The sequence below is a fragment of the Perca flavescens genome, chromosome 15, assembly GCF_004354835.1.
Source record: "Perca flavescens isolate YP-PL-M2 chromosome 15, PFLA_1.0, whole genome shotgun sequence".
Classification (NCBI taxonomy): domain Eukaryota; kingdom Metazoa; phylum Chordata; class Actinopteri; order Perciformes; family Percidae; genus Perca; species Perca flavescens.
The window spans coordinates 4,676,321-4,694,694 of NC_041345.1; the positions used below are offsets into that span (position 1 = coordinate 4,676,321).

General features: G+C 39.5%; 1 protein-coding gene across 1 annotated transcript; it reads left to right on the forward strand.

Annotated features, from left to right (window-relative positions):
- Nucleotides 1-7,117: 7,117 nt before the first annotated feature.
- Nucleotides 7,118-13,594, forward strand: LOC114569039 (interferon-induced very large GTPase 1-like). The gene is given in 3 exon segments (XM_028598818.1): nucleotides 7,118-8,681; nucleotides 8,683-8,819; nucleotides 8,822-13,594. Coding segments are annotated over 3 exon segments (4,722 nt in total). The 3' UTR covers nucleotides 11,843-13,594.
- Nucleotides 13,595-18,374: the final 4,780 nt, after the last annotated feature.

The following is an 18,374-nucleotide window of genomic DNA, read 5'->3' on the forward strand; positions in this document are numbered from 1 at the left end:
AATATAGACGTTTCTTTCGCCATGTAATGTCTATGTGAAAAGTCTTTCTGGGCCATGGGGTGCAGTAGGACTACCACCGTTTTCCGCTAAGCCCATGGTGGCATATAGACATAGCGCTCCCCCCAAGGGGGTAAGCTTCGCTTCAGAACTCAAACCTCCTATGGCGCCATTTTGACGCTACAAAGAGATCACCTCCCATCAGCATTTCACTGACTAGCATACATTTTGGCGCCACTTTGACAGCGAATAACTTTACATCTGAAGCGTTTAAAGACTCTATTTGTCCGTTGTTTATTTCTAAAGAAACACGACAATGTATAAAAGGCTCCATTACCTTGTACCTCACGTTATAGCTCCGTAGCAGACATTTTTGTAAAAAAAAACGATTGTGTCATAACCACAAGACTTACTGTCGCACAGTAGAGGAATTACCGTATAGTACAGGAGAAGCTCGCAGGCAGTTTAGACTTACATTAGCTGTTTAGGTTTAATTACTAATGTTAACTAGCATGTTAGTGATCAATAATTAGCCTGTGCTTATGTTATCTCCTTACATACACCTAAACTCTCCGTCTCTGTAAGATTGGGAATGATTGAGATTTCTCTTGGCACAGCTACCAGAAGACTTCCAACTTTCAGACACGTTGCTCACGTCACATTTACCAAGATTTGAAGATGAACATTTTACATATAAGGATTTACAAAATAAGGAACTGTTAAACACATCTTGAGAGTTATACAGATCATTAGAAAAACAATTGTACTTAAACATTTGACTTTTGTTCGAGAGCAACAAGAAATGCATTAACTGTTGTGTGAATAACACCTATTGCTTTGTGTGCACACATTGTTTTAAGAATCACGATTGTTATTTAATGTTTGGTCAAAAGTAACTGAGAAGAACTATAAAACTTCAATGTTTCTTTCTGGCCTAAATGTTATATTGTGGTGATATCGTGTCCCTTCTACAGAATTTGTTTTTAATCCAACACTGAAATGTATCAAAGGGGTGATAGAATGATTATATATGGTATTTCACACTGTTCCTTAAGGTCTCCTAATAGGGTTTGTAACATTGGTTGGGCTGAAATGGCCCGGGTGCTGTTCTATGTGCCCCAATGCAACCCTGTGAAATAGCCCTAGAATGAAACGAGAGGTCTTCCCCCTTATATGGTATGCTCATGAATGTTTAGATGAGCTGCGCGCTGATTGGTTGGGTTACAACAAGCAAAGCACACACACACACACACACACACACACACACACACACACACACACACACACACACACACACACACACACACACAGCCCCTCCCCTCTTTATAATGAGCGGAGCAAAGCTGCAGAGGCTCCAGTGTTGCCAAATTAACGACTTTGTCAAAAGATTTAGCGACTTTTCAGATCCCCTCAGCGACATTTTTTCAAAAAAGCGACTAGCGATAAATCTGTCGACTTTCTGTAGAAAAGACGCCAGTATTGTCTGCCAAAACAGTCAACTCTCTTCTGTTCTGTGACTGAGGAGAGGAGCAGCCCCTCCCCTCTCTGCTCTCTCCTCAAGTGCAGCAGCACTGATCAGGCAGTTAGAAGGGGAGGGGGGACAGGGTGTGGGGGCCGGTGTATGTAGGCTACGAGAGACAGCGGGACGCAATGGGAGAAAGCCGTACGGGTTGAGCAGAGGCTGCACAGTTTGACCAGTGGGCAGCGGCTGCACACCAGGCCACAGCATGGTGTTGCTAAGAACTTGCGACTCTCCTGATTGCCACTCCACTACTGGTTAAGTGTATGATTACATTGCAATATAAATGAAAACATAACTTAATTCATTAATATCAGGGAACATGCCTGCCACACTTGCAGTTACCCGGTAACTAGACCACCAACTACCGCTTAGCTGGAAAACCACAACTGGCGACCGGCAGCTCGCGATGAAATGTGAAAAGTGTCAGCGTTCCCTGTACAGCCTGGAACACTGCATTTACAACCATGGTTCATTTTCAATATCCTTGAAAAACTTCCAAACTTTCCTCTTTGTAATCCCGTGGAAGAACACAGAGCAGTGTGCAGATAAATGTGTGTGAGATATGCGGGACTTACATTCAGAACACCAGCTGGTCTCAGACCAGTGGTCTGTATGCAAATATTGGGGCGTGACAAAGGTATAGACCAGAGCCAAATAAGGTTCACCCCCCGAGTTGATGTCAACTATTAGCTTCGTTGGGATTCACCCGTTTTCAGCGGCAGTTTCAAATTGTGAGATTTGCTGGAAAGAGGTGTCAATGGGACCTTGAGGTTCTCTGTATGTCCATTTTACCCACCGAACTGTTGTTATTCAACTATGACAAGGTAAACTCGGTTTTGCATTCTATCACCCCTTTAAATATAATGAACACTGGATGGTTAGCTAATCCAATGGGTTTATTTTTATTTTGATATTGTGAAATCTGTTTCTCTCATGTAACTCTGCAGTAGAGGAATTGGAGGAGAATTCAGCTGAAATCAAGGTAAAGATGAGATTGTTTCACCTTCATTAGTGATCATCATTATAGAGCAGCATCTGTTTACTAAAACTAACTCTATTTTCTGAGGTTAGTCAGATCAGATTTGAAGTCTCACACCTGAATAAACACTTCTTCACAGACAAAGATTTAAACTGTGCATATAATTTCACTGCGTTTCTATGTTTTGTAGTCTTTTTCTGAATTGGTGCATCACTGTGTGATATTGATTTGAGTGTTGTACATTCATCTTGTTGCTGTTTTCTTGTCTCACTTACTAATGAAGACATTCTTAATCTCAGATGCTCTAACCAGGTGAACTAAAGGTTAAATGAAATGATCTGTTTTCTTAGTGTGATCCAGTGAATGAACCTGCTGAAGGTGAAAACTCAGAGAAGAATGATGACAACACAGGAGGAGAGTCTGAAATCACATCTGTATCATCTGCAAACAATGAGAAAGGTAAAAACAAAAAATAAATATACTTAAAAAAAAGGTGTATTTAGTTTTTGTCAAGAGTTAAATCTTGTGGATCAGTGAACTCTGAAAAATGTACACATAATTGTTGCACATACCTGTTATTAAACTGCAATAGTTAACTGATCAAAACAATGTAATGTTTGATCCTGGTATCTGCTTGTTCTTACATTATCCTGCAGTAGACAAGCTCAAGGAAAGTGCAGCTAAATCAGAGGTAAAGGTGAGATTGTTTTGGTCCTTAATAGTCATTCTAATGTTTCTTTTTCTAATGCTATTTATTTTCAGCTCAATTTTAGCTAAAGATTGGAGCTAATTGCCTTAATTTTAGAATAAAACCGAGATTGACTCCATGAACTATCTGGTTGGACACATTGATCAGTTAAAAACACTTTGTGCATTATTTTAACGATCTGAAACGCAAGTAGCAAACGTAGCTTTGTGGGCGGATCTCGGGCGCTGTTGCTATTATACCGGCGGGATAAATGACTCTTTCGCCAGGTCTGAAGTAGCTAGGTGTGGTTTGGGCGTAACGTGAAAATAACCAATCAGAGCGTCAGCTCACATTCCCTTTAAGAGCAGGCGCGCTTGTTCCATGGCGGTTTGCTGTTATGACGGCGGATTTGCCTGGCCCACGCCAGCGGGAGCTGTCCGGGATGCGGCAAAGTAATAAATGCCGTCTTGGCCGGGTGGTGATGTTGCTGCTCCTCTCGGGCGCATCTCCTCAAGTCTGGAGAGGATTGCTGCAGCCATGGAGCGTGGGCCTCCAAACACACCACCTGCACCTGTTGTGCCCCTTCCTCCTCCCCCCACTCCATCTCCATCTGATCCGTCCGTAATGCGATGTGCAGGAGCACATCGCGCATTACTCCCGGACCAGATCCCGCCGTAGTTCAGCATCACGTCTCCTTAAGTTCTCTAATATTTCCTCATTTATGTCATCAACACATCCATGATTTATGGAAATGTGTAAAACACAACCAGCCACAAAGAATGCCGCGACTTTTTAAGGACTGTTCTGTAAAGTGCCTCCTGACCGATCCAAACACCTGAAGCGCATTGTCAGTAATATTTTTCCTTATATTCATGTATGGTTTGCAAAAATGAGAGCTGCTGCGTCCGTGTAGATGAGAGAAGCAAAGTGTATTATGGCCAAGCATGCGCCCCTAAAATAGCATCTGACTAGCACCACTGACTTTAGACTAGCACCACTGACTTTAGACTAGTACCACAGACTTTAGACTAGCACCACTGACTTTAGACTAGTACCACTGACTTTAGACTAGCGCCACTGACTTTAGACTAGCACCACTGACTTTAGACTAGTACCACAGACTTTAGACTAGCACCACTGACTAGTACCACTGACTTTAGACTAGTACCACTGACTTTAGACTAGTACCACTGACTTTAGACTAGCACCACTGACTTTAGACTAGCACCACTGACTTTAGACTAGCACCACTGACTTTAGACTAGCACCACTGACTTTAGACTAGCACCACTGACTTTAGACTAGTACCACAGACTTTAGACTAGCACCACTGACTTTAGACTAGTACCACTGACTTTAGACTAGTACCACAGACTTTAGACTAGCACCACTGACTTTAGACTAGTACCACAGACTTTAGACTAGCACCACTGACTTTAGACTAGTACCACTGACTTTAGACTAGTACCACTGACTTTAGACTAGTACCACTGACTTTAGACTAGTACCACAGACTTTAGACTAGCACCACTGACTTTAGACTAGTACCACTGACTTTAGACTAGTACCACTGACTTTAGACTAGTACCACTGACTTTAGACTAGTACCACAGACTTTAGACTAGCACCACTGACTTTAGACTAGCACCACTGACTTTAGACTAGTACCACTGACTTTAGACTAGTACCACAGACTTTAGACTAGCACCACTGACTTTAGACTAGTACCACTGACTTTAGACTAGCACCACTGACTTTAGACTAGCACCACTGACTTTAGACTAGTACCACTGACTTTAGACTAGTACCACAGACTTTAGACTAGCACCACTGACTTTAGACTAGTACCACTGACTTTAGACTAGCACCACTGACTTTAGACTAGCACCACTGACTTTAGACTAGCACCACTGACTTTAGACTAGTACCACAGACTTTAGACTAGCGCTACTGACTTTAGACTAGCACCACTGACTTTAGACTAGCACCACTGACTTTAGACTAGCGCCACTGACTTTAGACTAGCGCCACTGACTTTAGACTAGTACCACAGACTTTAGACTAGTACCACAGACTTTAGACTAGCACCACAGACTTTAGACTAGCACCACTGACTTTAGACTAGCGCCACTGACTTTAGACTAGCACCACTGACTTTAGACTAGCTCTACTGACTTTAGACTAGCTCTACTGACTTTAGACTAGCACCACTGACTTTAGACTAGCACCACTGACTTTAGACTAGCACCACTGACTTTAGACTAGCGCCACTGACTTTAGACTAGCGCCACTGACTTTAGACTAGCACCACTGACTTTAGACTAGCTCTACTGACTTTAGACTAGCACCACTGACTTTAGACTAGTACCACTGACTTTAGACTAGTACCACTGACTTTAGACTAGCACCACTGACTTTAGACTAGCGCCACTGACTTTAGACTAGCACCACTGACTTTAGACTAGTACCACTGACTTTAGACTAGTACCACTGACTTTAGACTAGCACCACTGACTTTAGACTAGTACCACTGACTTTAGACTAGTACCACTGACTTTAGACTAGCACCACTGACTTTAGACTAGTACCACTGACTTTAGACTAGCACCACTGACTTTAGACTAGTACCACTGACTTTAGACTAGCACCACTGACTTTAGACTAGCACCACTGACTTTAGACTAGCGCTACTGACTTTAGACTAGCACCACTGACTTTAGACTAGTACCACAGACTTTAGACTAGCGCTACTGACTTTAGACTAGCGCTACTGACTTTAGACTAGCACCACTGACTTTAGACTAGCACCACTGACTTTAGACTAGCGCCACTGACTTTAGACTAGTACCACAGACTTTAGACTAGCACCACTGACTTTAGACTAGCTCTACTGACTTTAGACTAGCACCACTGACTTTAGACTAGTACCACTGACTTTAGACTAGTACCACTGACTTTAGACTAGCACCACTGACTTTAGACTAGCGCCACTGACTTTAGACTAGCACCACTGACTTTAGACTAGCACCACTGACTTTAGACTAGCACCACTGACTTTAGACTAGCACCACTGACTTTAGACTAGTACCACTGACTTTAGACTAGTACCACTGACTTTAGACCAGGTTTTTCCTGGTCTGTGGCGGAATTGTTTTCTGAAACTGCAAAATAGCACCAGGGCACGTTTGCCCCTGAACACGCCTCCCTTTTGTTGAACCGCCCCCGGGAGCGCAAATACATTCCTTAATTTACCGGCGTGTGTCTGTGGAGGGAAAAGTCCGCTGGGCGTCGGGTGCAAAATAGGAATGATACATGCGCCGGTGTACAAAGGCAATTGCGCTGAGTGCAAGATAGGGCCCTTTATATTATACTATTTTTTTTTATTTGTTTTAGTCTGAACAGGTATACCACTGTCTATTTTTGTATCTTTATGTATCTAATCTCAATAGTTCTAACTTGGTTAACTAAAGTTAGATAAAATTATTTGTTCACTTAGCGCAATCTAGGGGATGTACCTGTTGATCAACAATCAAAGAATGATGACAACACAACAGTAGGAGGAGAATCTGAAATCAAGCCTGTACATTCTGAAACAACTGATAAAGGTAACATTTTAATAAATACTTTAATAGTACAATAACATGAACAACTCAAGAATAGAGCTAGTTACATAAAAAAATTGCTTACAGTGAACATTACTATTAGAAATTGCTCTGACCCTTTTATAATGCAGTTCATCATTAATCTGCAGGTAGCTCAGAAAAAAGCTACAAGTGGAAACAAGGAGGTAAGAATACTTAATTTAATAAATCTTAAGAGTGAATCTTATTCACTGTATCTAAATCTTATTCATTGTATATCCCATTGTATTGTATGTATTTATTTATGATAGAGTACATGTTTATTTACTTATTTGCAGCAGTCAGTGAAGATGTCTGAAGAGATCAACAAGAAAAAACAATATCAAAGAGAAACTGAAACACTGTTTGCCAGACTTCACCTTCAAGACAAATATCAACAGAAGTTGACACCAGCAGATTTTCTTAAAATAGGTCCACCTGTGAAACAGGACCATAACACATCTGAGAAAGATCTAGCTCATACTTTTCTTCAGAGGTTAATGATGTTAGACTACAGAGCCAGATATATTCCTGTAAGACAAGACAGTCCTGAGGTGAGCCATTTAAAGCCTGATATACGGTTTGAGACTGTTGAAACAGACAACGATGACTTTGATGCTCTCTATAGCACAACTGTAGACTGTAATCAATCAAAACAGACTCATGTACATCCAATGGATGTCCAAATTGCAGTATTTCACTGCTCAGACAGCTTTTTTAAGCAGAACATGATTACAAAGCTATCACAATGTCAGTATGCCTTACCTTTACTTGTTCCTGACCCAGTCACAAAGGATATTGACTGTCCTCTGTGGACATTCAGACAAATAAGAAAAACATGGAAGATAACTGAAATCAAAGATAATTCAAACATTGTCACCATGAAGAGTTTGCCCATCTGCAAAGCTGAGACAGCCATGGTGTCATTTCTCCGCCTGGGTTCACTATCTCTGTCTAAATCTCAGCTGATGAACACTTTGATCAACGACCGTCACAACACCTTCTTCCACAGAAACTGTCCAGGTAGCACCAAGTCTCGTCATCTGATGGATGGTGTGGCAGAGATTGCCTGGTACTGCCCTGCTGGAAAACCCAATGATGCCTTCACTGACTGCATTGCCTTCTGTAATCTTCATGGTGATGCTCTGTCATTTGAAAAACAGCGTGACATAGTGACTGAAAAATCTTCAGTCAATGTCATTCTTGTACCGAGTCTGGAAAAAGGTGACAAAAGTTCTGCAGTTATCTCAGTCCTTTACAAGTCTCCGAAGCCTCTCATTATTCTTATTGCCGATAATAATCATGGTGCAGTTCAGATGAAAGGTGGAAACTACAAAATTGGACTAAAGGACAGAAGCCAGTCAGATGTTTCTGAAGAGCTGAAAAAAGTCATTGGAGGAATCTTGTCTGAACCCCATGCATCCTTCCAGCTTGAAACCATGACTAAGGTCTCTGGAATCAGAGTGGATGAAGATGACACAGTCTTCAAAAAAGGGAAATCTGATGCAATGAAAATTGTGAACTTGCTTCAGGGGATGGACGTTTCAAAGATCAAAGATGCCTTTCTCCCTTGTCAAGGCCAACTGTGGCATAAGTGGTGCAGAATAAACAAAGAACTGTATCACCTCAAAGGACACATTGAGAAGGAGAAATGTCAAAAGGAACAGGAACTGATGCAAATACGACGAGATCAATGCACTGCTTCTTGTAGTGAACTGATGAAGTTGTTCATTAAAAGCCTCTCATCTTTGCCATCAACAGACAAGGAGTATTTCCTGAAGTGGACTCAGATCTTAATAGATGCCCTCTCCACAGATGACCTCACTTCAATTCTCCAAAGCTATGATGAAAAGTGGTCTGAGGTCTTGGCTTTGAAAAAAGGAGAAGAAGCATGACAAATCTGATCTGTTAAGAAATAAGCAAACTGAGCTTAATCAAATATCAACAAAACTCCAGTCAGCAACTTTTGGCTTGGAGCACATCTTTAGAGAAATGGGACAGATCTATGAAGCACATGCATCTCTGCAGAAACAGACAAAGAGGGGCAGCCTGACTGGTCTAAATACCCTGAGCTGGCTGCAGAGCTGATGATATCAGGACACCCAATGGAGCTGATGGATGGTGATGCAGGTCATGTGCCTTTGACTTGGATCTGTAGTCTTTTAGATGAAGTCATCACAAAACTGGGAGACAAGAGAGTTTTTGTTTTGTCTGTTTTAGGCGTACAAAGCAGTGGAAAATCAACAATGATGAATGCCATGTTTGGGTTACAGTTTACAGTGAGTGCTGGCAGGTGCACCAAGGGTGCCTTCATGCAGCTGGTCAAAGTGTCAGAGGAGATCAAGAAAGACTTTCAGTTTGACTATGTTCTGGTGGTGGACACTGAAGGACTGCGTGCTCTTGAGTTGGAAGGTAACGCCACTCTTCACCACGACAATGAACTGGCAACATTTGTTGTTGGTCTGGGAAACATGACACTGATCAACATCTTTGGAGAGAATCCAGCTGAGATGCAAGATGTTCTGCAGATTGTTGTTCAGGCGTTCATGAGGATGAAGAAAGTTAAATTTTCTCCAAGTTGTGTGTTTGTTCACCAGAATGTTACAGATATTGCAGCGGCAGAGAAAAACATGGATGGAAAGAGACGGCTGCAAGAAAAACTGGACCAGATGGCCAAACTAGCAGCCAAAGAAGAGGTCTGTGATGCTGAGTGTTTCAGTGACGTCATTGCTTTTGATGTGCAGAAAGATGTGAAATACTTTGCCCAACTATGGGAGGGAAGTCCACCTATGGCTCCTCCAAATCCAGGTTACAGTGAGAGCATCCAAGAGCTGAAGACCTTCATCCTCTCTAAAGCTTCACAGTCTGCTGGGACTACTCTCTCACAATTCAAAAGCAAAATTGATGACCTGTGGAACGCCCTGATGAAGGAAAACTTTGTTTTCAGTTTCAAAAACACACTTGAAATTGCAGTGTACAGAAAACTTGAGGTCCAGTATGGGAACTGGACCTGGGCCCTGAGGAGCACCATGTTGACCATTGAGAACGGGCTTTATAACAGAATTGAAAATGGAAACCTTGACAAGGTAGAGTCCAATTATCTTCATAAAGAAATGAGCAAAACCTATGAAGAAATCAAAACAGCAATGACAACATACTTTAATGATGACAAAGACAAAGATATGTTGGTTCAGTGGCGAGGACAATTTGAAAACAAAATCAAGGAGTTTCATGATGAACAAGTGAGAGGAGTTAAAAGAAAACTGGATGAAGTCATCCAGCAGAAGAATGCTTGTAAAAAGCTGGATGATAAGAAGACAGAGTTTGAGAACAAGCTGCTACAAAAGAGCAAAGAGCTCGCTCATCAGTTAAAGGACAAGGCAAAAGATGAAGAGGAACTCAAGAAGCACTTTGACTCTGTCTGGAGTGGCTGGGTTAGGGAACTAACTGCAGATACAAAACCTATTGAGGACATCAACTATGAAGAAGATCAGTCAACTGTTCTTCAGGAGCTTGGTTTTGAATGGTCTCTGATTAATGAATCTAAAAGAAGTGGCAAATACAAAAACATATCAGAAGTTGGTGATAACAGTCATTATGTATCACATTCAAACAAAATGGTAAAATGGTGGTCTCAGGGGAGAGGTCAGTATGAACAGCAACAGATCAGATCCCTCATTAACGATGTTGAAAAACAGTCGCTGGATGCAATTAAGAGCAAACCTGTCGCTACAAGAGGCTACAGTCCAACTTACTTGCAAGAAGTGGCCAACAATGTGAAAAAAAAGGTCACAGAATTTGAATTAGAGATAAAAAAAGCTATAAAGAAGGAGTTTACAGTTGATCTCATATTGTATGTATTTCACAGAGCAGAGAGTTGGCTTTCAGAGTCCCACAAGAAATTCAAAGGAAACAACGATGCACTCAGTTACGTAGAAAGCAAGAAAATGCAATATTACAACATTTTCAGAAGCTTCTGCAAAGGAAACTCATCTGCTGTTGTGCTTGGAGAACTGATGTGTGAAAAACTGAAGGCTTCCACTGTTGAGGCTGTCTGTAACAAGACTGCCATTGATCTTGCTGGAGAGATGAAGTGCACTTTCCCAGCATTCAGTGGGAACAGGCTGAACTTGGAGAAACATTTGTTAAAGTCATTGGCTGAGAAAGAAGATTTTGATGGTTTTATCACCTACATCAGACACCCAAGGAACCAAGTAGAGGCTTTTATAAAAGAGGAAGTACAGAAATACATCTTCACAGACAACAATGATAAAGCACGGAATATACTCAAGAAAAATGTTGAAGACATCAAAACACGTGTGAGTCAAGCTTTATTTGATGCAACAGAGGAAGTCAAAAAACAAAGAGGAGACCCAGACATGTGGGTGAAGGAATTTTCCACTTTGCTAAAAGACCAGCTAACATTCAACTCCTTCTGTTGTCAAAACTTCAGTGACATAAACAATTTTGACTTTCTAAAAGTGGAGACAGAGAAAGGCCTTGAATCTGTCATAAAGGAAGTGAGCAGCCTCTCACTGGATAAGATGGAGGAATTCAGGATGAAGCCTGATCAAATCCTCATCGATCAGCTGTGTAACTGTTGCTGGGTAACGTGTCCATTCTGTGCAGCTGTTTGTACCAACACATTGGAAGATCACAGTCCTGATGACCACAGCGTGCCCTTTCATCGATCTGCTGCAGTCAATGGTTTTCACTACAGAAACACAGAGATACTGAGTGTTAATTTCTGCACAACAAATGTTGCAAGTGATGGAGGTTTTTACCCTCGTGAAGATCCAGAAAAGCTCATTCCCCATAAACAGTACCGAACTGCTGGCCCACGGTATGCTAACTGGAGAATCACCCCTGATGAGTCTAAGCTGAAATATTGGACATGGTTTGTGTGTCGATTTCAGAAGCAACTGGAAGATCACTATAAATTAAAATTCCAGGGCCGTGGTGAAATTCCCAGTGAGTGGAAAACACACTCTAAAGAAGAAGCTATCAAAAGTCTGGATGAAATGTTCAAACTGTGAGTGAGCCAACACAACAACAACCCTGCCGAAAATCATAATACTTGTTTTCCAACACATCCTCATACCTAAACGACAACATTTCTGCACAACAAATGTTGCAAGTGATGGAAGTTTTTACCCTGATCGAGATTCAAATCGGAGTATTCCTTACAAAAAGTATCAAAGTGCTGGGGAGGAGTATGCTACATGGCAGATTACTGCTGATGAGTCTAAACTGACATACTGGAAATGGTTTGTCTGTCGATTTCAAAATATAAATTAAAATTCCAGGGAAGAGGAGAAATTCCCAGAGAGTGGAGAAACCACAGTAAACAAGAAGCTATTAAAAGTCTGGATGACATGTACAATCTGTGAGTGAGCCAGAAACAACCAGGACCCTACTCAAAGTAACAGAAAGCCCTAAGTGCATTTAGGTGTTTAAAAGAAATATCAATTATTTATATGATTGAAGTGCAACAATAGCAATAATGAAGATAAAGAGATTCCAAAATGAATGAAACGGTCACCGTCTATAATTTATGTATTTAAAACAAATTAAGTAGAGAGTGAGGTGCAGTATAACATTAAGGAGAAAGGATTCCTGAAAATGTCCTGAAGCAAAGAAAACAGTTTGATTTAAGTTTTTTTTAATTGAAATGTTTTTTCTTTATTTTACAAGATGATAAAAATGCAATTTGTATGTGAATATTTAAAGAAAAAGTTATTCAAAGAAGGAATGGAGTTTCTAAGTTGTCATATTACATATAATGGATGTATTTTTCTTTCCTTTATAAACAGGGATGTAAGTGAAGATTTTACTTTTTGTTTTTACCTTTTTACTTTTATGTGAACATCTCGTTAAACAGACATGAGATATTTTTAGTCATCCAAAGATGTGTATTTTTTAAATGCAAGATGCATGACAATCACAGGAGGCTTTTATCACGTGGACACGCTGACAGTTTTGTCATTACTTAGAGTTCCTCATGGGGGAGACAATAACTACACCCTATAACTTTAAAGAGTGAAGAAAGGTGGAGGATGTTGAGCTGAGACAAGTTGAAAGATGTGTAATTAAATTCATTCAAAACAGGAGATCTCATTAAAAGGCATCATAACACACAACAAGTTTAGTATTGATACTAATTTAGTTGTATATAAATGTCTCTGTAATTTTATTTTTTGAAAACTGTTTTTGAGGGGTTTTAAAAGAATTTATGTAACATAACTAATATAAAGAATGAGTTATAAGGTGGACTTATGAGATTGTTTTGATGAAGTGTTATTGTTTATAAAAATACATGAAACTTGGAAGTGAGACTTTTATATAAAAGGGAAAGAGCTGTGAGAAGTTGATGATAGTATAAAAGAGAATGAAATCCTTTTCATTTGTTTTGTCCACCTTTTTAGCTGTTGTCCAACTTCTGAAAATTGTTTTTACATAAACATTTATCTTCATATTTTTTTTTTTATGTTGTTATTTGTTTACTACTTTGTATGTTTTTCTCCAAGATGTTGATGAACGATGCTTTATGTTTCCTAAGTACTTGGAATATTCAACTATTTTATACTTCATCTAATTTTAAATGATATTTTTACTGCTACTTATCACTCGTACTACTAACATATTGGGATTGTTTTTGTTGTTTGCTTAATTAGACTCCTGTTATTGCTACAATATATTGATATCCATAATTACTTACAGAAATATCAGTCTGTGTAAAAAAATGTTTATTTTCTTTTACTGTAATAAACAGAGCCTTCATAAAGTCATTGGTGTTTACACTCTTCTGTTATTAATGAGCATTATGAGGAGACCAGATTTTCTATCCAGTTTGTTAAAAGATCAGCTAACATTCAACACCTTCTGTTGTCAAAACTTCAGTGACATAAATAATTTGACTTTCTAAAAGAGGAGACAGAGAAAGGCCTTGTATCTGTCATAGAGGAAGTGATCAGCCTCTCACTGGATAAGATGGAGGAATTCAGGATGAAGCCTGATCAAATCCTCATCGATCAGCTGTGTAACTGTTGCTAGGTAACGTGTCCATTCTGTGCAGCTGTTTGTACCAACACATTGGAAGATCACAGTCCTGATGACCACAGCGTGCCCTTTCATCGATCTGCTGCAGTCAATGGTTTTCACTACAGAGACACAGAGATACTGAGTGTTGATTTCTGCACAACAAATGTTACAAGTGATGGAAGTTTTTATCCTGATCGAGATCCAGAAGAGCTCATTCCCTTTAAACAGTACCGAACTGCTGGCCCACGGTATGCTAACTGGACAATCACCCCTGATGAGTCTAAGATGAAATATTGGACATGGTTTGTTTGTCGATTTCAGAAGGAACTGAAACAATATTATAACAAAAGAATTCCAGGACGATAGTGAAATTCCCAGTGAGTGGAAAACACACTCTAAAGAAGAAGCTATTAAAAGTCTGGATGAAATGTTCAACCTGTGAGTGAGCTTAAACAACCAAGACCCTACTAAAAATCATGATAGTTGTTTACAAATCAAAGAATAACATATCAGCATTTACAGATAAATGCTTATTTTAGTAAAGGAACAAAACAATATGTAAGTTTAGGATATGTGTTTCTAAGTAATAATAGGTTAACAGGGAAATTATTGTCAGATATTATGTAAAAATTACTTTTTTATTTGAACTCTTTTTTGTTACATATTTTGACTGTTTTAGATGTAGTTTTATGTTGAATAATTGGGGTGGGGAACTGGTTGGATATTAAAAAAAATCTATTCTATTTTCATTAGATTATTTTATGTTGAACTCACTAGAAAGTTATACTGTAACAACATACACATGTTATCACTTCTGTGTATCAATTTCCAAGATTTATATTTTAATTGTTTTTTAAAGAGGGAGAGAATATTAATCAAACTGTTATGTTAAATAAAAAAACATTAAATTTGAAGTTCTGAAGTTCAACAATATGGAAAGACATGTTTTTAGAAATGCTTAAATGTTTATACAATAAGGAATGTATGCCATGTGTTTTCTAAAAATCTCATCTGAAACCATAGCAAACTAATTTAAACTGCATAAGATCCAATGCCATTTTACAATTAGGTACTTTTTCATACTATCATTAGATCTACCTCAGCTCATATGAGGTATTTACTTTGACTGTATTATAATATAATATAAGCAGTGGTAAAATATAGAAAATGTGACAGAATACCATGGGCAGGTGTGTGAGATAGGAAGCCAGGTTCTTCCTCTTCTCCTTTCTCTGGTTGACTCTCCAGACTAATCACCAGCATTGCTAAACTACAAATAAAACTGGAAAAGAAATGCAACAACTTGTAATTGAAAAAATAGTAATTAGAAGTTACTAGGACTACAGTAAAAAACATAAATTATTAGATTGGACAAATATGAGATTTTGCCACCAACATGTGATTCATTACAAATTAATAAAGTTATGTAACTCGTGATCTTCAGAAAATAAAGGAAAACCAATTTGACCTTTACACTGTAGAGTCTGATACATTCTGTATGTATGATGCATTTGTGTGCAAAAGTAGAAATGAAATAAAACATGCAAAGAAGAAAACAAGTAGTGTGCACCTGCTCTGAGATGGTATTTAGGAGAGGTTGGTATTTAACTGTCACAACGTGTACATTCCTCTGTAAGCATCATTTAAGAAGACATTCTTTCAGTCATCTGTCCTGGTCTGATGCAAACAATGAGGAACTTATTTCTTTACCATTTATTTACCAATTTCTGTCTCCACCACTCATATCTAAATTAATTACTAACATTACAGTATCTTACTTTTTTACATTGTTTTATTAGCTCAAAACTTCTTCAATTCAAAAACAAAATATCATAGTTTAGGATAATGGGCTGGCCAATCAGATTTCAGGGTTGGCCCATGCCACAGCAGGCCACTCCCTAGACAACATTTTTGAGGAATTTGCCCAAACTGAGTGATGTGGAGCTGGTATAGAGTCAGTGAACCGAAGAATGATGGGAACTAATTGTCATCAGTAGGTTTTACCTTTTGTCATTGTTTCCATTTCTCTTTTCATGTGCTCTCAGTTCTTTAAATAAGTTTGTCACATATTTTAAAGGAGCATTTTAAACTAGGTATACTGGGCCAATTGTCTATTCATTAGGGCATATTATAATAATTAGAATGTTTCACAATGTGCTATACAGGTCTTATTCTTCGCAATTTACCCATTCAAACATTTAAACATTTTTTAACTGAACATCATTCACTCTTTACCAGACTGTAGACGCAGAGTGGAGATTTCTGGCACAACTTCTTCCACTTCCAAGGTGCATGGAGAAAGGAACAAAGGAGAAAACTCCAGCAACACTTGTAGTATAAAGAACAACTTTATTAACACGTTCCAGCTTGAGGCCTTTTTGTAAGTTGCCCAGTGTCGGAGGTATCCACCAAGTTAGAGGAAAACTATTTATTTTTTTAATTTTGCGGTAAACTGTCCATTTAAGTTGATTTAAGTCAGTCCAGGAGACAGAAAACTCAGTCCTTCTCTGCAGGGAAGTTTCAGCAGTGGGTTACTTGATTGTTAGATACTGCCCCCCTGTGGTGAAGGGATTACATTTCTAGACTTAAATTACCTATTTAACAGATTGTACTTAAAGGCCTCACATTATTTCCTCTTGATCTGTTTCTTTTTAATATGAATCAGTAGTATGTTGTCAACATCATTGTATTTTAGATTGTGAGTGGGATTTTTGGCAGTCGAAAGCTACAAAAATACATCTCCAAACATGACTGACGATTGTCGATTTGCATTTTGAGGACTGTCAAGTCAATTCTATCAACATATTTGATTCCAATAATTCTGTCCTGGTCAAGGTTGATTTGATTTTTTAAATTCCTTCAAACTGACGAGAGAGAGTGACTGTAGTGATGAAGTCTTCTATCCTGGAGCTGCTCTATGAACAGTGAATGATGGGAGTAATAACAGTCACACTAACACAGTATTGCAAACAAGTGTATTGGAGTATGGGGACTTTTCAGATTTACTCAAAATTAAATAATTGTGATTGTAGCTAATATCTCAAAGAGAAACTCAATGAGCCCATACAGTCTTCATTATCTGATTTCCAGCTCAGAGGTGTTGATTGTAAAAAAGGATTTTACTTTTTAAATCACTATAATAGCAGAATGTCAATTCTGTTTTAGGCTGGATTTCCCTCCAAGTGTTGTCTGAGGTTTATACTTTGCAAAGTGACTTAAAGTTGAAAATGTAACAAAAACATAACTTTAAATTCAACGTCACTCTAAAATCCAACTACTACACATGTCCATAAACATTCTTTGTAACATACGTACATTGAGATTATTCTGGTTAAAAGAGTCTCTAAGATGTTTTCTTTATGTCGTGTCATTAGTTCAGATCATTTCAGTGACTTCAGAGTGTTTTCTTCTTCTGTCTGTCTGCAGGTCTACAGTCTGGATTTGTCACTCTGCCCCCCCCTTCACATTGACAGACAGTTTTATGATGGAGACGTGCAGAAAGGGTCTCTATAGCCGACAGCGGTGGCTTCACGCTGACTCGCTCAGACTCCCTCATGTCGTTCACTGTAGACCTCGGCCCTTCTCTTATGACTGAGGTGCTGAGCTTGATCGACAACCCCAGCTGCCTTCAGTCGTCCAATCACAGCCAGGCAGCAGGCGAGGAAGAGGAAGGAGAGGACCACAGCTCTCTAACAGAGACGCCTGTGCAGAGCCCTGAGCTGACTTCACCCAACCCCTCCATGAGTAGCAGGTCATTCAGCAGTAACATGAACAACAGGGGGGGCTCTTGTAGCGTGGACTGGGCAGACCAAGAGGAGGAGAGGGGGTCACTGAGGACTCCAGATGTGCGCACTGGGTCTCCTCAGAGAGCGGAGCCGGCGATGGAGGCAGAACGGTTCCAGAGGGCGGCTGACGTGCTGTCTCGTCATTATGGTGGAGGCTCCTTCACAAAGGGAACCAGGATGGGCAACGACACCCCCTCTCCTGCTTTGGCCCAAAGCAGCAAAACACCGTATGCCTTTTCTGAAGAGGAGGAAGAGGTCAAAGTCTAGATGTTGAAAAGTCTTTCTGAAAGAGAGCAGGAACTTCATTTATTGAATAAAACCATAGAAACCTTCCAGTGATTGGAATTCTTGGTTTATTTCAAGTCAGAGAGCCTGAACTTTGTGTGATATTCTGTTCTTCAATAGAAACTTCCTCTTCTCACATAAGGGAAGTCAGTGATGAGCTACCACATCCTGTTGTCAAGGATGTGTATTCAGTTTCTGCAGGATGGATGTTTGATGCTGATCTCGACCCTGGACCTTCCCCTCTCTCTGCACTATGTTGCTGCCATGATTTTATAGATTGTTTAAACTATTCTAGAGATAAGTCACTGAATGAGTCTGACACCACACAATGGATTATTGTCAACACAAACTATTAATAATGACTTTGTGGGAATAAATGTACAGTAGTGTTTAACATTTCCTGTCTGTTTTTGAAAACACAGAGCCTGCACAAATAAAATGCAGTTATCAGTAACGG